We start from the raw sequence: 14,901 nt of genomic DNA, 5'->3' as shown, positions 1-14,901 counted from the left end.
TTCAAACACTAACTATTGGAAACAATGCACCAAGATACATTGGCTCATTTCCTCACCTGTAAATCTCCTGTTACACTGTAGTTGCAGCAGGCAGACTCTCCTAACACATTGTGAATTTTCTCAGTCTTGGTAGTCTGCTTTAAATTCAAAGACAGTGCTTTCTTTCTGGAAATCAAATCCTGACTGCTAAAATCCTGTTGCTGCTGATGGAGCATGTCTTTTATCATTTGCAAATGCATGGAGCTTTCATTCACAGCATCACTCTGTCTTTCACCTATGTCACTACAATGTGTCCCAGAAACAACCTCAGCAAAGAAGCCATCTGTTACTTTATCAACTACATTTACAGTAGTCAAGTTGCACTGGGGTATGTTTTGATATTTCAGCCACTTGCTTTGAGTAGATATATTATTGAGAAGTAAAACATCCTTTGGAGTCACTTCTCTGGATTCTTCAGAGAAGGAAGTTTCACTTTGGTTGTCAAGTCCAAAGCTAAAAGAAAGAACTGCTGACTTTTCACCCAAGTTGAATATGGGGGAACCAGAAGATTCTTGCCTGTCATAGATGATGTCGTATGAACGAGAATCTAAATCAGGTGACCTATCAACACGTGGCAAAGTAATAAGTGGAACTCGGGTTCTACTTACTAATGGAAGCCTTTGAAAGTTCTTATTCCCCAGAGAACTGGGTTTTTTGATAACTGGAAAAAAAAAAAAAAGAGCTCATTAAATAAAAATGTATTATGGCCATCAACTAGGCTCTAAAAACCAGTAGCTATCTATACAAGAAAGAAAAAGTAACAACTTGCCTTGCCAAAACAAAAAAACAAAAAACAAAAATAGGTAATTTTAGTTCCTTTTTTATAATAAAATATTTTTAATGATTTTAGTCTCAAAAAAATGAAGATTTCAAAGCTCAAGAGACTCAAACTTTTTTAAGGTTAATGCATTTGAAATCCTTCCCTTTTTCTTTTTCCCTTAGCTAAGATTCCCCCCAACCCACCACCACCAATCACTAGATTATATTTACATATCACTTAACTTTTCAAAGTACTTTACAACCATGAAGGGATTTATTATTCTCATTTTACAGATGAGATTGCCAAGGCCTAGAGGTAACATGACTATCAACTGGCAGAGTCAGGACATGAACTGAGAACTGGTTTTTTGTTCTTAATTGTATATTCCTACTCCAGAGACTGAAGTTCATGGTTTATTTATCTATGTGACTGTAACTTTCTTTATATTTACTATACCCATAAAGTGATATGTTAACCTTCAGGGTAAAGAAGATAGTTAGCTTTATTCTGATCTATGGGTATGTGGTAAGAATATAATTCTCCTAAACTAGATTTTGGCTGAGTTTTAGAATTCCTTCTGTCAGCAGTATTAGTAATAAATATATTCCTAAAATGTAAAAAGCAATAATAAATATTTGTTCAATAAATAAACGAATAAATAATACTGTATGGGAGCTATATAAGCTTAACGTTTTTATCTGACAATGCTATGGTTTCCTATTTTATAATAATGTACCTTCTTGACAGAGTTAATATTTGTTGGAAATAAACTTTGGGGATCATTTGGGTAGGTAGTAGAGCAGTAAGTGAGCAAATGATATTCTTTTATAGTGTTATTTTATAATTCTAACAAGCCAATCAAGCAACCTGACAGAAAAGTTAAAACATCATTAAAGAGTAAAAGATTGGCACAAAAATAGACATATAGATCAAGGGACAGAGTAGTGTCCAGAAATAAGCCCACACTTATGGTCGTACAACAAAGGAGGCAAGAATATACAATTGAGAAAAGACAATCTCTTCAACAAATGGTGCTGGGAAAACTGGAGAGCTATATGCAAAAGAATAAAACTGGACCACTTTTTTACACGAGACACAAAAATAAAATGGATTAAAGACCTAAATGTGAGACCTGATGTCATAAAACTCCTAGAAAAGAACATAGACAGTAATTTCTTTGACACTGGCCATAGAAACATTTTCCTAGAGAGGTCTCCCCACGCAAGGGCAACAAAAGCAAAATTAAACTATTGGGACTGCACCAAAATAAAGCTTTTGCACAGTGAAGGAAACCATGAACAAAAGAAAAAGGCAACCTACTGAATGGAAGAAGATATTTGCAAATGATATATCAGATAAGGGATTAATATCCCAAATATATAAACAACTTACGTGACTCAACACCAAAAAAAGCCAATAATCTGATTAAAATGGGCAGAGGAACCAAGGCACCTGGGTGGCTTAGTCAGTTAAGGGTCCAACTTTAGTTCAGGTCATAATCTCATGGCTCGTGAGTTTGAGCCCCACACCAGGCTCTGCATTGTCATCGCCAAGCCTGCTTCAGATCTTTTGTCTCCCTCTCTCTCTGCCCCTCCCCCGTTCTCGCTCGCTCCCTCTCTCTCTTGCTCTCTCAAAAATAATATAACATAAATAAAATAAAATAGGCAGAGGACCAGAAGAGACATTCTCCCAAAGACATACAGATGACCAATAGACACATGTAAAAATGTTCACTAATCATCAGGGAAATGCAAATTAAAATCACAATGAGATATCACTTTACACCTGTCAGAATGGCCAAAATCAAAAAGACAAGAAATAACAAGTGTTGGCAAGGATGTGGAGAAAAAGGAACACTGCACTGTTGGTGGGAATAGAAATTGGTGCAGCAACTATGGAAAACAGTATGGAATTCCTCAAAAAATTGAAAATAGAAGTACCATATGATCTAGTAATTCCACTGCTGGGTATTTACCCAAAGAAAATGAAAACACTAATTTGAAAAGATATATGCACCCCTATGTCTACTGCAGCATTGTTTTCAATAGGTAAGATATGGAAGCAACCCAAGTATCCATTCGTGGATGGATAAAGAAGAGGTAGTACATACCTACCCACACAACACACACACACAAACACAATGGGATATTACTCAGCCATAAAAAAATGAAATCTTGCCATTTGTAACAACACAGATGGGCCTACAGGGTATAATCCTAAGTGAAATAAGTCAGAGAAAGACAAATATATTATTTCACCCATATGTGGAATTTAAGAATCAAATGAACAAAGAAAAACGGAGATAAAAAAACAGACTCTAACATACAGAGAATAAACTGGTGGTTTCCAGAGGGGAAGTGGGCAGGAGGAGGAGGGAAAGAGATAAAGGGATTAAGAGTACACTTATCTTGATAAGCATTGAGAAATGTTTAAAGTTGTTAAATCATTACACTATACACCTGAAACTAATATAACACTACATGTTAATCATACTTGAATAAAAAATTAAGAAATCAAGAGTAAGATTCATGCTTTAACTATGAAAATCATCTATTATTCCATTGTCACTTCATTTGTTTTCGATACCCACTCCTCCCATACTGACTTTCCCCTACCTTGCTTCCTCTACTAGCCATACCCACTAAACCTTCTTCAACCCAACTACCCATTCACATTACAAAGTTGGTGGGGTTTTTTTGTTCTTTTTTTTGTATTGTCCACTCCCCAAAATTACCTACAACTTCATCCCTTACCCAACATAACTTCGGAATCAGGGAAGATACGTTGGTGAGATTTCAAGAAAAGAGAGAGGGAAAGAAAAGTTAGTGGAAAGAATCCTACAGAATGTACTGTACTTATCAAGAAGCAGGAAATTACTCATAGGGAAGACTTAAAATGTATGAAAACACAGAGATCTGAGAATGCAACTGTGGTAGCAACAGTTGGAAGAGTTCCCTGATTTTGCCAAGATCCCAAAGCAAAAAAGGGGAAACTAAGAGGTTATACCAAAGTCAACCAATGGTGTAAATCAGACATTCACAATGAATCATTCCCTGGGAGGGGAGGGCACTATAGAGGGGCCCGACTCTGGAGTTGCAGCTGTGAGAAGTACTGCAATGATGGAAGACATCTGCAGAGGTCTGTCATGAGAAGTTGAGAGGAGAAGAAGGACCTGAGAGTTAGAAGGGTGTACTGTATTTGGAAGTAAGAGCCATCTCAAATAGAAAAGTGGTGTGGGAAGGATTGAGGGGGATGACACTGAATCTGGTTTCAAGATATTTTTAGTTTAGTGACAATTTCTCAAATAAAAAACTTCATTTTACACATATAAGTATTATTAGGGCAGCAGGGTAGCAACTGTCTAAGCTGAGGAAGTAAAGGTCACCAGGTAAAGTTCTTGCTTTCAGGGACTCCGTAGAGAATTCTAGCACAAAGTCTTCATCTCTTGAGTTCAAAGAAAAAGTAGAAACAGGGTTTAAGGTCGAGATCTTTTGCTCTGGTGATGTCATCTATTCAGAAAGAAGAAACAAAATTACTAACCAAATGTTACTACATTTTTTCCCTATAGTTTGAATGAATTCTAGTAATCTATATCATACAAATAATGCTTTGAAGCACATTATGTAGAGCTACAGTAGGGCAAAAACTCTTCCCAAAGGGACAGGATAAACTCACTAAAATCAATAAGAATAATAAAAAAATAAAATGCAGAACATAAAAACCATTGGATTTATTTGAAATGGGTCAGATCCTGACTTAGACTGATCTGGGTTACGGGGATTTGGTTCTGAAGATGAATTTCTAGTCAATAGGGCTTAAGACTAACTCAGATTTCATGTTTGAAGATGTGAAGGTAAAACTTCCCGCAGACTCATGGAATGAACAGCTTTCTCTTATGTCCTCAGGTCTAGGGTTTATCTACAGTTGACCTAAACTTGAAGATACTACTCCCAAATGGACTGAACTTTTTTGATCTATTCCAGACATGAATAGTCATATTACTCATTATGTTATTCTCCTTAGAACAGTATTTAATTTTTTTGCTGCTTCCAGAAATTAATCACCTTAAAAATATAATATGATGATCACATTTAATATATATATATATATATATATATATATATATATATATATATATATATATATATTTGTATAACAATAGAATGAAAGAATAAAAGTTTGGAAGAATACATACCAAACTGTTAAGAGTGGTTGGTTTCTAATGCAGGTGGAATTAAGGAGAAAGGATTCTTGTAACTTTGTGTACTTCTGAATGGTTTAAATTTTTTAGAATGTGCATGTCTTTTTTTTTTCAGTAAATTACAATAAAGTTAAAAAATGTATATATAAATTTTAAAACACTCTCTTAATTAGTCATTTGGTTCTAGGTGCTGTGCTAGGAAATAAGGATGTGAAGATGATTACTCATGATCCCCACATTCAGGGAGTTCAGTCTAGTAGAAGAAACTGACAAATCAATGGGAAATTACATTCAATCATAGTAATAGTCTTATTATAATAACAAATTCTTACTATGTGCTAGGGACTGTCCTAAGTACCTTTTAGTTTTAACTTATTTGATCCTTACACAACCATATGAGGTCAGTACTCTCATTTTCCTTATTTTACAACTGAGAGAATTGAGAAAAAGAGTAGTTAAGCAATTAAACTTGTTTAAACTCATCCAGCTTATTAGCAGCAGAGTTGGGATTCAAACCTAGGCAGCCTAGATTGTATTGCACTTTCAACAAAAGTAACAATAATAGGCAATACTTACTGAGTATGTACTTTGTTCCCACAGTACATTCTCTATCAACCAGCCACAGGTTTCTTTCTAAACATAAGTTTAATCATTTCACTCTTCTCATTAAAACTAATGGTTCCCAAACTCTCTCAAAGTACAAAGCTCTGAAAATGTCCTACCCAGTTGCCCTATAAGATTAGGTCCTTTACTTCCTTTCTGATCTCACTTCCTACCACTTTCCCCTTCGTTTGTTCACTCATTCCATAGCTACCTCCTTGCTGTTCTACAAATTGGCCAGCATTCCTCTGCCTCAAAACCTTTCCATTTGCTATTCCTTATGCCTGGAATGCTCTTCCTCCAGATATCTGCATGGCATGCGTGTCCTCTCCCTTCCTCTCTTTTCTTTCAGTTCTCCACCCCAGTGTTTTATTAGAGAGGCCCTATTTTACCTATAAAATAGAACTCCATCCCTCTTACACAGCTTTATTGTTCTCCACAGCACTTAAACCCTCTAAGGTACTATATACTTGCTTATTATCTGTCTCCTTTCATCAGAAGGCAAGCTCCAGGAGAGCAGATCTTTGCCTGTTTTATTCATAGGCCTATCTCTAACACGTAGAACAGTGCAACATACAGTAGATGCCCCCAAAATATTTGAGGAATGAGTGGCTGATCAATTAAATATGTTACTCTTTTTAAGGAATTCTCCATATCCAGTCACTACTTTCTTACATCTCATTTACCATTTAATCCATCTAAACTGGTTTCAATCCTCACTATTTCACTGAAACTGCTCTTGCCAAAGTCACCAATGACCCTCAAGTTGCCACATGAACCTGTTTCTGTCATTTTACCAATGTCTCCACAATAACTGACATAGCAAACCCTCCCTACCCCCCAATTCTTAAGAATGGGATATAACACATTCTCCTTTCTCTACACACTCTTGAAATGAACCCATCCATTCTCAGTGCTTTAAACTTTGCTATGTGCAAATGATCATGCAAACTTCTCTGAACCAGACCCACGTATCCGATTTCTAACTTTACATGTCTACCTGACTGATTCACAGGTGTTTCTGTCTGTTCCTATGTATTCACCAAACCCGCTCCTCCCTGCTATGGACTGAACTGTGTTCCCCACAAATTCAGATGTTGAAGCCCTAACCCCAATGTAACTGTACTTGGAGACATGGCCTCTAATAGGTAACAAAGTCTAAATGATAAATGAGGTCATAAGAGTGGGGCTGTGATCTGACAGAATTAGTGGTCTTATAAAAAGAGAGCTTGCATTCACCTGCTCTCTTTCTTTCTTTCCATGTGTACACATCGAGGAAAGGCCATGTGAGGACACAGTGAGAAGGTAGCTGTCTGCAAGCCAGGAAGACAGTCCTCATGAGAAACCAAATTAGCCAGAACTATGATCTTGGACTTCTGGCTTCCAAAATTCTGACAAAATAAATTTCTGCTGTGTAAGAGACACATTCTGCAGTATTTTGTTATGGCAATCCCGGCAGACTAATACACTCCTCCTTCTTACTCCACGCAGTGAAAATCACACAATTGTTAAGTCAGATAGCCAGGAATCTTTCTTCTCCCTTTTCCTTCACCCTAACTATCTGCATTCAATCCATCAACATCCATGCTTCTAACTCCTTTCACTGCCACAATGCCTATCCTCAAGTCCCTATCAATTTAGTCTCCTCTAAACTGGTTTCTCTGTTTCCACCACAGCATCCATTAAACCCATCTGCCACAGAGCAACCAGCAAACCTTTTAAAAATGTAAATTAAGTCATGTAATTTTCTGCTGAAAACCCTTCATGGATTTCCCTGAGGAACACAGAGGACTATCAAAATTCTTTACCTCACCTGTAAGATTGTGTGTCTGCCCCTGCTCACTTTTCCAATCTCTAATTACCACTTTCACGCTCTACAATCCCACTACTCTGGCTTTCGTCCACTTTCTCAAGCCCACTCAACTCTTTTCGATCTCAGGGTATTTATATTTGCAGTTTCTTTACAAGGTATGTTCCTCCCCCTACAGCTGCCACAGCTGGAAAAGCCCTAAAGTAGATTTATCCATAAAGTAGATTCCCCTATTTCAGAGTACGTTCATAGCTTTCTTACATAGCAATTATCTCAATTTATTTGTTTGCTTGCACTCTTGATTAACATCTCTCTCCCTCCTTTAACCATCTCATCCTCTTTCTCCTTGGCCTTTAAAGACAGAGATCATACATACCTATTTTGTCCATCACTCTATACCCAAGTCTTACAAGTTCTGACCTACAGAGGGTATTTGGTATTGGTGAATTGCTATGTATTCATGAATTTTATATTTCACAGTAAAATTTCATAGTATATTCCACACATGTTCCATATATTTACAATTAAGATTATGCCTAGGCATTGTATACCAGTTGTTATTATTGTCGGAACACTTTTTCTATTATGTTTTCTAACTGGTTCAGGAAAGCTATTAATTTTTTTTTTTTTTTTTTTTTTTTTTAGCGTTTATTTATTTTTGAGACATAGAGAGACAAAGCATGAACGGGGGAGGGTCAGAGAGAGGGAGACACAGAATCTGAAACAGGCTCCAGGCTCTGAGCTGTCAGCACAGAGCCTGACGCGGGGCTCGAACTCACGGACCGCGAGATCATGACCTGGGCCGAAGCAATTTTTTAAGTTTATCTTGCCTTCAACTAACTTACAAAATTCTTCTTAAACTTCTAATTTTTAATTGATTCTTCTATTTCTTCCTCTCTAATTATGTATGCCTCCTATGTCATGTCATATTAGAAAATTCAAAACACCTTTGAATAATAAGATGGTAGTCATCTACATTTTGTTAATTATTCTAACAGAAATTTTGCTGCTTGTTTTATCATTAAAATAATGTTGGCTGGTTATTGATAAACTTTATCATGTTAAAAATGATCCAATCTTAAAATTTTTATCTTTTTTGTTTTTAATGGATTCATTTCTTCTAAGACTACCAAGATTTTTTACTACCAACTATTAAAACTTTGCTTACACTGTACCTTATTTGCTTCCAATGAAGTCCTCTCTGCTGATTTAAAATTAGAATCCAAATAATGATATGAACGTTCTGACTTTTTCAGAGAGAAATCTAAAATTGCTGTGGAGAAAAAAAAAAAAAAAGCATGGATTTTTACATAATGGTTTGTTCAATGTCAAATAACTTTTTAATGTTATGTTTTATTTAGAATTTACTTACAGTCATTTTCAACTGTGTCCTTATTAGACTCAGCTCTCACTTGAAAATTGTCTTCAATATTAAAACTAATACCTCCTTTTGGAAAGTCGTCTTCATCTGGGAACTAGAAAACAGAGATCCATTTATCAGTTTATTTAGTAAAAAGAAACTGTGTGTGTGTGTGTGTGTGTGTGTGTGTGTGTATCTATATCTTTATCTACCTCTCTATATATACACACATAGCTTGTAGTTATAACGAGACACAGACAAACAGAAAACAATATGTTATGAAACCAATTCTAGTCAGGGAAAGTAGAGTATATTACATTTCATCTATTCTTACAGTTCACATTTCTTATACCTTAACACCATTGAAATGCAGATGGATCCTGTGATGACACTTTTACATCTCTATAGCACCAGCAATGGTTGTAACATAGTTGGTATTGCTGTGCAAGTGAAACTACATGCAAGTTAGACATACTGTTCACATATTGGTCACTTAAATAGGAGTTTGCACTAACATTACCATGTTATGAAATTTTGCTGTTTAAATGTATTCAAAAGGATGACATTATCATTTGCCATTGAACAAAAAAGTCTTGTGTTCCCAGAAGGGCAAGGAAACAAAGCAGGGTGATATACCTTATTTGTAGTATACAAATAAATCCAAGACTTCTTTCAATAAATATAACATTAAAAATCTAAGTGAAAGTGAAAAAGTTCTAGAGATCTGTTTCACAACATTGTAAATATACTTCACATGACTGAACCATACACATAAAAACGGATGAGGTTGGAAACTTTATGATGTGTTTTTTACCACAATAAAAAGTTTTCAATAAAAAGTCTAAGTGATAAAGCATCGTATGTTAACTGACTGTTCTTCTTTCGTAGTGGTGTATAATAGAACAGTGCACCTTTCAATCAGTGAGAGCACCTGAGAATTTAATGAACTACAGAATTTTTTTTAAAGTTCAGAGACTGCTATATGCAATTTGCCACACTCACACCAAAAAAATTCTCTCTGGTCCTAGATCTATCTGGTCATTTTGCCTTAAAACATATCATAGAAACTCATGATACAAAACATTACCATAACCAATGTATGTAAAAATAATTAGAAATAAAACAAATGGGGGTGCCTGGCTGGCTCAGTCGGTACAGCATGTGACTCTTAAGCTCAGGGTGGTGAGTTCAAGCCCCACATTGGACACGGAATAAAAATAAAATAAATAAAACAAATGGATACAAATTTCATTTTCAATATGAGTGCCTCTATTCTCCTCAAAAAAACCATAGGAAATAAGACACAAAAACATCTTTTATCTTTGATGAAACTAAGAAACAATGGTAACCTTTAACAACCATATATTAAGAGGATGGGGAAGAATACAAACTTCATCATATGAAAGAAAGTCACACCAAAGTACCTATTACAGGGGAGTCCAATGACAAGTAAACTGATTTACCCCTATAACCATGGAAACACTTAGAAACTATGCCGTCCACAGGGGCTGCTGAAAAAGTAGGCTACAAAAGGCTAAAAACATTTGATAGAAGCTTTAGAATGAGAAAAATCAAGAAAATAATGGGGAGGAAATTACCAAAAAATTATTTGTAAAAAAATTTACAGGACTGGTGGACTTGTATCTGCAGGATAGATTCACTGAGAATTCAATATCCAGTATTAATAAAACCTGAAGGAAGGTTCATCACTGTGAAATTTCAGGAATAAAGAATACAAAGAAAATATGCTTAAAAACCTCTAGGAGAAAATACTGCTAAATTTAAATTTAAAAAGAAAAATAGCAGATCATATCCAATTTCTATATTTAGCCTATCAATCAAGGATGACAACAGAATAAAAATATTTACAACATACAAAGTCTCCCAAATTCTATTTCCCATTCTCCCTTTCTTCAGAGGCACTTAAGATGTGTCATAACAAAACAAGAAAAAAAGACAATGTTCAAGATACAGGCAATTCGAGCTAGGAAATAGGCAAAGTTTATTTTTTTTTAATTTTTTAAAATGTTTATTTACTTTTGACACAGAGAGAGAGAGAGAGAGAGAGAGAGAGAGAGAGAGAGAGAGACAGGGTATGAGCGGGGGAGGGGCAGAGAGAGAGAGGGAGACACAGAATCTGAAACAGGCTCCAGGCTCTGAGCTGTCAGCACAGAGCCCAACGTGAGGCTCAAACTCACAGACTGCGAGATCATGACCTGAGCCGAAGTCAGACGTTCAACCGACTGAACCACCCAGGTGCCCCTAGGCGAAGGTTAATTTTAAGATGCCAACTATACAGTGTAGATTAGAACAGACAGATGGAGGACATAGGAAAGAGATCCAAGGGGGAAAAAAATGAACTAACAAAGTTTATCTAATAAGTTTGTGTAGATTCCTGTATTGAAGGGTATTTTATAAAAAGCTTTTCAAGTATGTGAAAAATCTTTACTCCAATATTCAAAGAATACTAAACAAATTTTTAAAAATGAGACAATTAGAAACTAAGAAAAAAAATCCAAAATTATAAAAGAAACAAAATATAACCACAGTATATTGTTTCAGCTGTGAAAATATTACAATATTTATAATACAAATGTTGAACATCTATTTATCTAAAAATGATACAGTTATACTAGGAATCTGAGAGAATATAAAGAAGGAATTCAGAAATAACTTATTCTACTTAACATAGCCAATCATTATTTCTTACTAAAAATAGTGTAAAACCATGATAATAAAGAAAAGCAACAAGATTCATTATTAAAAAGAACTAAAGGAAAACTTACGAGTTCTGTCTCCAGAAACCATGAAAAAAAAGCACTGATAGATCTGATTACATAAATATTAAAAATGCATTTCTGCAGAAAATCATAAACAGAACCAAAACACTAACACATTAGGAAAAATGGCAAACGGTTAGTTTTCTTAATATGAAAAGAGCTCCTACAAATCAAATATACAAATAACAGATAGAGAATGTTGTATGCCACAAATGTAAAATTTAATGGGAAAAATTTAAGATCAAAATAGAAAATATATTATTACAATATTGAAAAAATATCAATAAAATACTGTAAAAATGTCAATTCTCCTCAAGATTTACATACACAATGAAATTCCAGTCAAATTCCCAGCATGTTTATGTACATGTGTGGAAATTATTAAGCTAATTCTAAATGTATATGGAAATGCAAAAAGCTAAAAAGAAGAAAGTGGGAAGATTTAGAGATGCATGAAAACACATACTTTGTAAGATATGAAGACTTCCAAAACTACAAACCAATGAATCAGAACAGAAACCAAAACTGGACCTGAAATATAAGGACACGTGATTTATACAGCAAAGGGGGAAACATAAAAGGATGGAGAAAAGATAGCCTTTTCAATAAATGGTGCTAGGTCAACTGAATGTCCATATGGAAAAAATATGAAACTTTATCCACATCTCAATACATAAAAAATTGTACATCAAAGTGTGAAAGGCAAATAATAAAGCTTCTACAAGATAATATGAGAGAATATTTTCTTTCCTTTTTCCTTTTTTTTTTTTTTTAGAGAGAGAGTGTATCTGAGCAGGGGAGAGAGGGCAGGGGGGATGGGGAGAGAGAGAGGGAAAGAGAGACAGAGAGAGAGAGAGAGAGAGAGAGAGAGAGAGAGAATATCCCAAGCAGGCTCCACAGTCAGCACGGAGCTCAATCCCGCAACCCTGGGATCATGACCTAAGCTGAAATCAAGAGTTGGACGCTCAACCACTGAACCACCCAGGTGCCCCATGGAGGAAAGACTTCTTAGACCTAAGACAAAAAAGCACTGATCATAAAGGAAAGGGTAGATAAATTGTATTATGTTAAAAATCATAAACTTCCATTCATCAAAAAGCATCATTAGGAGTAAAATATAAGACAGAATCAGGGAAGGTATTTGCAAAGTATTCAACTGACAATGAGTATATATCCAATATATAAAGGATTTCAAAAATTAATTAAAAAGATAAACACATTTATTAAAATTAAATTAAAAACTGAGGAAGAAATCTGAACAAATACTTCATCAAAGAGAATACAGAGAAGGCCAATAAGCATCTATAAAGGTCCCAACCTCACTGTTAGGCCGGAAAATGCAAAGTAAAACCACAATGAAATACCACTACATATCTACCAGAATAGCTAACATTCAAAACACAAACTGTCAGAACCAAGCGTTGATGAAGATATAGAGTGATGGGGACTCTCATACACTTCTGATAGAAATGTAAACTCTTAACAACCATTTTTGGAAAGCAGTTTGGCATTATATACTAAAAGCAAAGATACGCATATCTGGTGACTCAACAATCTCACTCCAATAAAGTATAATTAACAGAAGCGCATGGCAGCACATGAATGTTCCTATCAGCGTTATCCATAACAACCAAATGCAAACAACTGAAGAATGGATCAACTGGGGAATATTCATACAACGGACTAGCACACCAGCAATGAAAATGAATAAACTACAGCTACAGGTAACAACAGTGATGAATTTCAAACGTTCAGTGTTGAACAAAAAGAATGAGACACAAAAAATACATTGCATATTACTCTATTTACATCAAGTTTTAAAAGCACAATGAATATATGGTGTTTTAAGTCAAACTAATGGTTATCTTTGGAGGGAACAGAAGGAGTAGTAGTTGAAAGGGAGTAGAAGGGGACTTCTGGGTGGAGGTTACATGGGTGTGTTCACTTCGTGGTAATCATTAAGCTGTGTACTTATGGTATGTACATGTATTTTGTATGTGCATCACACTTTAATAAAAAAGAAAAAAAATTTAATCTCTTTGACATTGTTTCAAATATATGCATATTGTTCTCTCTCTATGACCTCTATTTGGAAGCAATGAGAAGTACCTGGTGTCACAGTGAAGTGGGGGTGGGGATAATAGAAGAAAAGAAAAAATCTATAGCTGTTAAATATATTTTCTAAATGTGATCCATTTGCCATTGTCATGAATCCCTAGTCTTTTCTTAAATGAAAAGTAATCCTTTAAATTCCAGGTCCTAAAAGGCAGCAAATCTTTCAAATAAAATATTTTTCTCTTATTTAGATTGATTTCAGATATCATGCTTCTTATCAATTTACTAAACTCCTTTGTAACTTACATTTGTTCAAAGATTTAAATATAATCTGTTTATAAGATTTAACACTTACATAAAGAAAATGATTTGGCAAGGTGCAACTAGAAAAAATATTTTTACCTGCAAGAAATCAATCTGCGTACAAGCGCTAGTCAATTTTGGTGTCAAAAAACAAGAGTCCGTCATGCAGTTTCCATACTCAATACTATCTGGAAACTGACTGCATTCTAGCTGTGAGTTGTGTCCTCTGACCATCACAGTGCTAGTGGCTGATCCTTTCACTTGGTGCCCTTGAAACTCAACAAGCTACAAGTAAATTATTAAAAATGAGTATTGCATAAGTATATATTGATATATAGTCACAATGTATATATACACAGAAATCACAATTCAGCTCTATTAAATATTACTTAATGTAAGTAATTACTAAGTGACCAATACTAAAACCAGGAAAGACCCCTATTATCCTAATATGTTAATTATGAAATATAATTCAGTTATTGATTTAATTCAGTTCAAAATGAGTAAGTACTAATTTTTTCATTATAAGCATAAAAGTATAGTTATAATGAACTAATTCCACCAGAAAGATGTGGAGCAGCTCACAGTTTGTGAGTTCGAGCCCTGTGTCAGGCTCTGCGCTGATGACAGTTTGGAGCCTGCTTCAGATTATCCCTCCCTTTCTCTCTGCCCCTCCCCCACTTGCTCTCTCTCAAAAATAAATGAATAAATTAAAAAAATCAGAAAGATGTGACACCTGGGTAACTCAGTTAAGTGTCCAAGTCTCGATTTGGGCTCAGGTCATGATCTCATGGTTGTGAGACTGAGCCCCCAGTCGGGCTCTGTGTGGGACCTACTTGGGATTCTCTCTGTCCCTCCCCTACCTGTGCGCGCTCTTTCTCAAAACAAATAAACATTAGAAGAAAAAAAAACAGGAAGACACAGTTGCTCCTTTCTCTATGCTTCCCCTGTACATTATAAAATTTTCCATTATAGACTTATCACATTATAGTA

At 35.2% G+C, this 14,901-nt stretch overlaps 1 protein-coding gene across 6 annotated transcripts in view; it reads right to left on the bottom strand.

Annotated features, from left to right (window-relative positions):
* ZGRF1 (zinc finger GRF-type containing 1) overlaps positions 1–14,901 on the bottom strand; it is a 91,205-nt gene that overhangs the window by 40,469 nt on the left and 35,835 nt on the right. For 4 of the 6 annotated variants that reach the window (XM_019417911.2, XM_019417902.2, XM_019417930.2 and 1 more), the window contains 5 exons: positions 14,008–14,193; positions 8,783–8,885; positions 8,586–8,683; positions 4,185–4,308; positions 57–700 (listed from right to left, as the gene is read on the bottom strand). In XM_019417911.2, the coding sequence (XP_019273456.2) occupies positions 57–700; positions 4,185–4,308; positions 8,586–8,683; positions 8,783–8,885; positions 14,008–14,193 (1,155 nt within the window). The remainder of the gene's footprint in view (positions 1–56; positions 701–4,184; positions 4,309–8,585; positions 8,684–8,782; positions 8,886–14,007; positions 14,194–14,901) is intronic. The other 2 variants (XM_019417949.2, XM_019417939.2) reach the window with 2 other exon arrangements.

This window comes from Panthera pardus, unplaced genomic scaffold (genome assembly GCF_024362965.1).
Source record: "Panthera pardus isolate Hobbes unplaced genomic scaffold, ASM2436296v1 HiC_scaffold_13, whole genome shotgun sequence".
Lineage (NCBI taxonomy): Eukaryota > Metazoa > Chordata > Mammalia > Carnivora > Felidae > Panthera > Panthera pardus.
Note: the sequence above shows the minus strand (reverse complement) of the source record. Positions and strands in the feature narration are given on the sequence as shown.